Raw genomic sequence first — 9,182 nt, 5'->3', positions numbered from 1 at the left:
GTCACTTTTTATTGAATTCCTCGCATCACTAACGGCATTTTCCAGTCGTCGTTCAATTTCCCGCAGTTCCACTTTCTGATCAAACGTCAGCAAGTACCATGCCGCGGCTTCCCTGGCATCTTTGGTATCCGGATCACTACGATCCAGTGTTTCGTTCAGTTTCTCCACTGCCGCCTTTCCCGCAAGCAGTGCAATGGTTTTCCTGATCTCTTTGGCAACAGCAGCTACCGGAATAAGAATCACTGAAGCCATTTCTACTATGAAAATATTTAGTGAAGAAAGCCAGAGACTATTAAATAATGCTTTCCACGTGCTTTATGATATTTTGTCAGTGCGCCCGATTTTTTGTATATGCTACTTGATTTAACTTCGTTAAAGCAAAGCAGGATTAAGTTTTCATCGGCGAACGTGACTACGCAACTGCACCCATCCTTTCTTTGCGCGCATGAAATCGTTTGGTCACGATAGTACTGCATAGTCTACCGTTGCATAGTACTGAATAGTCTGCATAACGTAATACCGGTGATTCGTTTTTCAGTAGGCAAGAAACTTGCTTGTTAGACATATTGAAAGATGGCGTGATAGCGCGAGACAAAGGCTGCAGAAAGCCGGCGGCTTAACTTTGCCACTTTCAGCTTTCAAGTGTCAAAAAATGCAACCGGAACTGCCGATACGGTTGTACGTCCAACCCTAATGAATAATACAAAACCAAAACCGTACCAAGAGCCTTTGAAATAATTACGGCGTATATGTATCATAGAACTGTATGCTGTTGTCTGATCCTTGTTAATTTGACTAGGCCGGTAAAGTTCAGTAAACTGCTTCCTGGCGCAACATCTGCTTAGAAGCAGATACCGGTAATTTGTGACGTGATAATGTCGCTCACAATAGGCGAAGAAGCCATTATCCCGCCAGACTGCCATCACTGGTCAAAGCATCCAAAAATACGCACGTTTCCATCTTACACACAGTTTTTTACATATTTGCTTAGCTGTGTGCTGACATTCATACAGAAAAACGAAATCCAGTGTTCCCAGTGAAAATTTCGATACAATATTAAGCCGACTCAGGTGTTTTCGTTTTCAAGTCTGACTCCGGAACACAGGTAGCAATGATCGTCTCGAATTTTGTCCGCAGTAAGAGATTGCCGTCGTGGAGTTTCTGCGTTGGAAAATTAGTGCGGATGACCCTTTTCGACGCTTCACTGAGCTGCGTGTGGATGGCACCGGGCTCAACAGTGGGACCGTCCTTGAACTGCACGGTCGATGTCAAATAATCAACCGTCTCCTCTGTTGAAAAATACAACAACTTTGTGCGTTTACACATCTTACATACATTATACATATAAAGTATAAACATCAGCAAATACAGCCAGCAAAACACTAATCATAGGGAAGTATTCAATTAAAGCGGTATGGTACACCGTGCAGTACCTTGTGGTGACTGAAACCACGTCGTGAAGGCATGGAAATGCGATGTAGACAGTTCCCAGTCCTTGTCCGATTTACCGGTCATCTGCACGTACGATTGGTTATTAATAATTTTCAGGAAGAAATCTTTTCCGCATTTTTGTGTGGGCGATGGCGCGATGTTTGTTAGTGCCGCGACTTGCGATGTATTCGACGACGTTAGGTTTGCCCTAAAGATTAAGCAATTAGATACAGTACGTTAACAAAGGCTAATACAACTTTCAGAAAATTATGTTAAATGAGATTCCAGATGAGGCGAAGTTTTTACCTAATACTTGTTAAATATTAGCTGCACAAAACAAATGTAAATATGACATGTAAGTAATGTGCGTTACAATGCGTACCAAATTCAGACACGTTTTACGTTGTATATGAGTACATACGAAGCAGAAACTGCTGGAGTGCTATTGCCACTTCGCACTTCCGGTGCTTGTCCAAGTAAGATGGTTGAGCTAATCTCTGGAGTTGGTCCGCTGTTGCTAGATTGACTGTTGTTGGCTAATATTGCGGCGCTTCCTGTGATGAAATTATGGAATTTGGTACTCCTACATCAAAGTTCAAAGCGTCGGCAAGTGTCTTTACCTTGTACATCCTGGCTGTTTGCTCCGATGTATTGTAGCAGAAGAAGAATCCACATGGGTTTCATAGCGGCAAGAATAACGGGATGCAGATATGTGTGTTCTTTTGTATTAGAAGAAGTGGAAATAAACCACAGTTTGACAGTGTGCTACTTGACTGAATTACTGCTAATTATTGTTGTTTTTATTAGCGATACCGGACACTTCAGCTTAACGTTTGATATCGATGTTGATAAACAATATTTTCGCCGGAAGGTATTCTAGCTGGGTGTTGTTGTTGTTGTCCCCGCTGTAGCAAATGCTTGTAGTTGTAAGTTTTTTGTCCTAATACGCCGCATAATATGAAGAGTACACCGTGCTAGCAGCGGTACGATGCAATAATTATATTAAACGTAACACGTTTCTAGTACTTACTGCTTATCTACGCCGGAAAACGGATGGTGCAACGCAACTTTTCAGTAGCTGTGTGAAGAGGTACAGTACGGAGTGTACATGATGTAAATTCCTGCTTCCTGCATATGATAACAACGCAATTTGCAAAAAAATTGTTTAATAACGCCAGAATAGCAAAACAAAAACATTATGGAAAACAAACACGTTTTGTAAACATAGAACAAAGTGGCCGAATGTTCGCTGCAAGGGGGTACATAATGCATACATGATGTACCTATCTACATATCTTTAATATCTATAACGGTAGTCAACATTCGTTGAGTCTTCAATAACTTTTGAACGGCTCAACAGAATTTGATGGATTAAGAGTTAAAATGCAGACAATAGCAAAACGACGGTCATTTTGTTCGTTCATTTTTATCCAGGAAGAGTTTAAAAGACAAATTTAAACAGAATGTGAGATAGGAAAGCAGACAGAGAGCCTGCGCAAAAGCTGGAGACAAAGCAAGAGAGAGTTTATCATACAGTACTGCAGAGAGAGTGTGGAAACGTTACAGACAAAAGAAGCAGAGGGAGATTGCTGTTCGTCGTCTGGATAGTGTGCTTAGTACTGCTTATGTAGTGCTCTGCAGGTCGGCTGCCATAGCACAAATTCCTGCTGTGCGGCTGAATGAGTGCAGATTTCACATAAATTCAGAAATTGCACAATTTTTGCAAAAAGTATGTTTAAAAAGAGTCATCCGCGTGCGGTTTGCCGTACTAGCGATGTAGTGTTGTCGTTTTGACTTTTTGTTACTTATCGTATCTCAAGACCCAACGGTCGGACTTATTGTAAAATTTTAAGTCCGTTTCATCTGGAGGTCGAAAACTCACGAAAATGATACGAAAACTCACGAAAAGTCCAAATGGCAACACTACAGCGATGCCATGTGAAGGTTTTTTGAATAATCGTTGGATGTACGCATCTGCCTATATCGGGTAATATATATTTATATAGGCAGATGCGTACTTTGTAAAAAAAAATATTGGTGATGTATTGGCCAAGGATATATAGATTTAAAGTATAAATAAATAAATAAACTGAGTACTGCACATAAATTCTTCGCCTTTTCTCCTATTCCGGTCACTTTTAGTGTAGGGTTTCATATTCCAGTCACCAGGTAGTTAAATTTCCTGACAAAACAAAGTTCATAGAGATGTTATTAACTTTTATAAAAACGGCTTCTCTCATAAAATTTTAACGTATAGCATCAATAAATTTTTATGAAAAACAACACCAATAACAGAAAATCTGAATCGGGTGAGACGCAGAACACTGCGCCTTTCCTTGAACAAACGGAATTTAATGGACTCCTGAAAATTGTGAGGGTGCGTTGGGCTTGCTCAGCTAGCTGCACATTTAGCGGGTAGCTAAAAACAGTACGATCAGCAGCTTTTTATGTAGTGCGCCACATTTGCGGTCGCTCCAGTGACCGGTACCGGAACATGAAACCATACACTCAAAGTGACCGAAATATGAGAAAAAGCGAAGCATGGATTGAGTTATGTAATATGATGACATGCAAAATTTTGTTTTTATTGAGGCACGCCTTATAGTGACCACATCAGACGACAATTTATTTTAAGGTGCGATGATCAGATACTACCTTCCACAACACTGACAACTGCTAAATTTTCAGCCCAGTCCCGACTATGTGCCCTGTTCGGAAGTGCACGGTCAACTAAAGTAAAACTAGGGCGTGCAGAGCACGAACAGAACGTGCAGAGCACAATTAAAAAACTTATCGATTTACTACTCTAATTGCGCGCAGCGAATACAAAGCAACTTATAACTGCAGAGCTCAGTACTTAAACCATAGAGAGAAAAAATTTGCTGCTGTCATAAAATTATATCATTTGATAATTACTGTAGAGTAACCCTGCACTTGACAGCTTTTTCGTACGATATGAGCTGTACGGCACTGTAGCACTGGCAAACGTTCAGCTGGCTCAGAGCCGACTGCACCAGCACTCACATGTGCTGCCTGCCCAGTCTCAGGCAGCACATGTGAATGGTGAATGTGCTCGTACAGCGTACGTCTCTGAGCTATAAAAAAAGCTGTCAGTGCAGGGTTACTGTACAGTAATAGGGTTACAAACATATCATGCAAATAATTTGTGCGTAAAAGAACTAGTACGTTCCTTTTTGCCCTAATAACAGAAACAAACAAAACATTGTTTTGGCGGCTTGCATACATTTTGTCTCAAGAAAAACACTGTACTATGTGGCAAAACTGTGGTAATTTTTGTCAACGAACTGAAGAGCCGTCCACAGCCGTAGGTACATTAGATAGGCGAATTCTGTATTATTCACTAGCACTAGGCCGTTCCTTACCAGGGCACATTTTCCGGGTTCAAAATCCGAAAAGTCCCAGATTTTGCAGAAACGTAGGATACTATCGTAATATCATTAAAAAATACTTTCATCTGCTGACACTCAAAGGACGTGGCTAAACAAAGTTAATTAGTTCGTAACACTACGTTCTAATGCAAAGCACTAGCGCAGTATTTTTGCAGCTGTTTTAGAATAACTTGCAAACCTATGCCAAAACTGCGAGGAATAAATAAACTGTTGATACCCAGGTCTGAATGCAAATATTAATTGCTTGCAAGTACTATAGATGTTTGTAACTAATTCTAGGGATTGAAGAATCATGATTTAACCAGCTAGTCGATCGACAATTTGTTTCTGCGGGCACAAAAGCAAAAAAAAATGGTTGCGACCAGGGCCGGTCCGAGCAATGAGGGGTGCGCAACGGTAAAAAAATGGCCACTCACCCGGTACCCCCAAGAACAATTGCGCCCGTAAAATCATCCCGGTTAGTTAAATATATGGTGAAAAATGCTCTCAACCAGGGAGGTACCGCTGCGCCGCTCATCCGTTTTTAGCCCCACTCGCTACGGCCGTGGTTACGACTGTAGCGTTTTCGCCATTGCTTCTGCTGTCGAAATCATTAACATCCGTATGCTAATGCAGAATAGTGGAGTTTAGCAATGTATGTATTTAGCGAACAGTTGCAGCACAGAAAAATGGCGCATAGATATTAGAACTTTTCCGGTCGGCGGCGCCGGTGGTGGCAGTCGTGAAGATGAACTCTCAGTATCAGAAATACAATAAAGAGTGAGATAGGCAACTTCGGCTACGGTAAAATGGTGGTATTAGAATTCCTTCTTAAAAAGCAATGCCAATAGCCAAAATGTTGTGAAAAGACGGCAATGCCGTGGCAGACGGCAATGCCTGCAGGCTGCAACAATGGCAGCCGAAAAGCGAAAGTCACGGCGTTTGTTCATCTCACAAAAAATATTTCAAAAAACATATTTCAAAAATTTCAAAAGCCTTCCAGGTAGAACTCAGTGATTGCAAACCGTCTGCCAGGTAAGGAAAACACTGCAGTAACCCAAACCACGATGCACAACAAACGCAGTCCACTCTGCTTTACAGCCGGCTGTAGGGTCCCGCTATTTTCCCGAATTCACGCAGAAAAGTCCAGGTGCACAAACAAAAGTGCTATACGTGCTAGCAACAACCTGCTTATCAGGCTGCAACCGCTATTAACAGTTCATTGAACAATTTCAAAAATTACAAATGCTTCACAGTGAAATTCTTTAAAATTTCAAATTGACCAATAAGAAACTGCTAAGTTCCATCCAGTATTTTGCTATTCATTTGGACAAAACGCGGAGCCAGCAGTACAAAAAGTTGATATACAGCTGAGTTTTTTATCTGCAAAAACAGCGGTCCGCACCTCTCTCTAGAATTTTGCTGTTTTGCCGCAAAACGTGGTGCTTATCGCTTCTGCTTCAGTTATATTGGGTTACATTTTGTTTACAAAAGCTATTTGTCGACAATATGAACGAAGCTAAGCACAAAACGTCTAGGGATGACCGATTATACAAATTTCATCATTTATACTATACCACTGCATGATCCCTCGATTAATTTATAGGCTGCAGAAAATCAAGGCCACAAGATACACGATACTAAAAAGTCTGGAAACATAAAACAACATAAGAAACCTAGGAATTAGAAGGATCCTCAAGAAATCATAAAAAATGACAAGAAATCTAAAAAAATCGTGCCGAAAATGTCCAACGGACGAAATGGCGCTGATCGAATAAAGTCTATGGCGAAATGAACGTTGGCTGAAGTGGCTCTGGGTGGCTGAAATGAAACTCGGTCAACGACATTGGAAGCGACCTTTACATACTTTATTTAGAGAAGAAAGTGTATTGCTGTTTCTTCTTCCACTCTCAGCAAAAATGTAACCTCAGTAGCAAAAACACATTGCTGTCCAAAAAATGTCGCTCTAGCAGAATGTCACTCAAGCCATGGACGTTTTCACAGCCTTATATGCTGCGTATTGGTTCTGTCCTTAACACTCCAAAATAATAATTTGTATAACCCCACGACTTCGTTTGAAGTTCCGGTGACGCTTTGTTTAAAATTGTTTCGATTGCCTGAACCCAGCCCCGACAGTGCTGCTCATCAAAGGGCCGAGAAAATTATGAATTTTGCATTTCGTCATCCCATATTATTCCGCCAAAACCCACTTTTTTGTCAAGTCTTAATATATGTATCTACAGGATTTTTTAGCACCTGTTCAAGCCGACCCTCTCTTCGGTAGCTTTGCCTCAAGCCACCGACGAATAGCGGCGCAAATCCTTTGCGCACCCATCAAAACGTCAGCGCAGGCCTGCTGAAAGGTGATTTTTATCCAAGTTTGTAATCAAATTTTAAAACAATTCACCGAATATGGAGCAATGATCTCGGTGATGTTTTCAGTGTTGCTGGCCCGGAAGAGCAAAATAGCATAGTAACGGTTCATACGTACTACATTGTAACATCAACTCATAAAGTTTTACGTTTCATCCGCAATGACTGAACAAAATGCGAAAAAAGAAGAAGAAAATCATTCTTGCTAAACACTGAATAGAAAACCGTGAAAATTAATAAGTAATGACCTTTTGACAGTGCGTCCTCAATGGCAATATGTATCAACGCTTGCCAGAAGCAGAGCAGGAAAACCTTTTGCAATTGCCAAATGCAATGAGGCAGTTTAGAGTATCAAAGATATGACTGGAAGAAAACGAAGTCACTTCTAAGACCGAATCCCAAGATGAAGCTACAGAAGGAAAAATACCTCTGGCAAAGATTTCGGGAATCGTTGTAAGATGCTACATCACTTCAAGAGGGATGTCGCAGCTAAGAATGTAAGACATCCGGTGCGAGGTTGCACCGGCATTTGATTTCCAATCCTCGGGGTACGCCTAAATTACCTTAACCAACCGCGTGGCAAAGCCGTCAGCATGCTTTGCTGGTACTACAGAAGATGGCTACTACTAGGCCGAAGTCGTTGGCCAAGCTTTGGACGCGTTCCTGGACGTTAAAACAGTATGCCCATTCGGCAACTGGAAATTTACTGTATACGTTTACCTACATGTTTTGCGCTAGTATTCTACGACATAGCGGACGCTGATATGCGCACAGTGCGGTGCAAGTCACCATTGACCACCGTTTACTTATCGCATTTTTCAGCGACCATGTTTCCTGTGACAATAACTTCCGGCAACAAAAGAATAAAAAAACTTATCTAATACAAAGGGCGTGCATTTATCCAATCGGCGGTGGGCAGTTCGTTTACCACCACGTCACTGCCAGCCTGGCAGCGCCGGGTGAAACCTCATAAAAAGTTGTCTTACAATGCCAATTTGCAGAATATTGCGTCTATAATATGCTGAATTTACTGTAAATGGCTGTAATGTACCCCATTGCCCGTTGCGATTAGAACGATACCAAGTTTCTGTGAGATCACCAGTGGCAACTATGTCACATATTACAAAATCTTAGTTATGTAAATTACCAGAAAGCGTCAACTACCTGATTTATTCATCAAATTTTTTCGCATCACGCGAATGGTCAGGAGGCATTAGCGACCTCGGGTCACCCGAGACATCAAAAATTGTCCGACTTTGGTGACCACTGGCGAGTGCGCGCTAGCTTTGTGCTGTGCGGCCAAGTTTCGAAAATGGGCCGCAACATATTACATGACTAATAGAATCAATCAATCGAAGTTATCTAGCGGCGTCATCGTACAGAAAAAATGGTACAGTACCCTTTGCCCCTAGTGTTACTTTGACAGCAATAGGAAGGAATGGGTTACTGTATGAACTCGTACATTGTACAGTATACCCCACAAATTCAAATTGGGTCCATGGAGTTTTGCACGGATTGAACTAGAAATAAACATTTATGGGACACAAATATAAATATGCAAACCAAGAAAAGCACTTTTGTTCACGCCACAGGCACCTCCCCTCTACGGCAGTTGGTTCGCATGGCGTGACGTAAATATGCAGAACTGGCATATCCCGCCCAGGATAGCAAAATAAAAAACTACTCCGGAGTAGTTTTTTTGAAATGGCAACTCAGATAAGCTGCTTATTCCAACGTACACCGTGCACCTACAATACTCAATGAAATATGTTACGATCAGGATTCAGGAGGCTTAACAGCAGGTTCCTCAGGTTTTCCCTGATGGTTCTCTCGCATTCTAGAGCTGTTATGTTTGAAATAGTTTTCTTTAGCACTTAACAACGGTAGTCCGTATTGTTTTTGAACTAATTAATCATGTTCTGCTCTTCGTCTTCGAGCCCATCAGCATCTGAGGCTGTGCCTGTTCCTACGGTGATCACAGTTCGTCTC

General features: G+C 41.5%; 1 protein-coding gene across 1 annotated transcript; it reads right to left on the bottom strand.

The window, feature by feature from the left end:
- Positions 1–777: 777 nt before the first annotated feature.
- On the bottom strand, positions 778–2,234 carry LOC129596333 (uncharacterized). The gene is made up of 4 exons (XM_055493574.1): positions 2,052–2,234; positions 1,853–1,985; positions 1,434–1,639; positions 778–1,289 (listed from the first exon to the last, which is right to left on the bottom strand). The coding sequence occupies exons 1-4, from the start codon at positions 2,113–2,115 to the stop codon at positions 1,057–1,059; spliced, it is 636 nt and encodes a 211-aa protein (XP_055349549.1). The 5' UTR covers positions 2,116–2,234; the 3' UTR covers positions 778–1,056.
- Between the last annotated feature and the right edge of the window lie 6,948 nt (positions 2,235–9,182).

Source organism: Paramacrobiotus metropolitanus, unplaced genomic scaffold (genome assembly GCF_019649055.1).
Source record: "Paramacrobiotus metropolitanus isolate TYO unplaced genomic scaffold, Prichtersi_v1.0 Parri_scaffold0000088, whole genome shotgun sequence".
NCBI lineage: Eukaryota > Metazoa > Tardigrada > Eutardigrada > Parachela > Macrobiotidae > Paramacrobiotus > Paramacrobiotus metropolitanus.
Note: the sequence above shows the minus strand (reverse complement) of the source record. Positions and strands in the feature narration are given on the sequence as shown.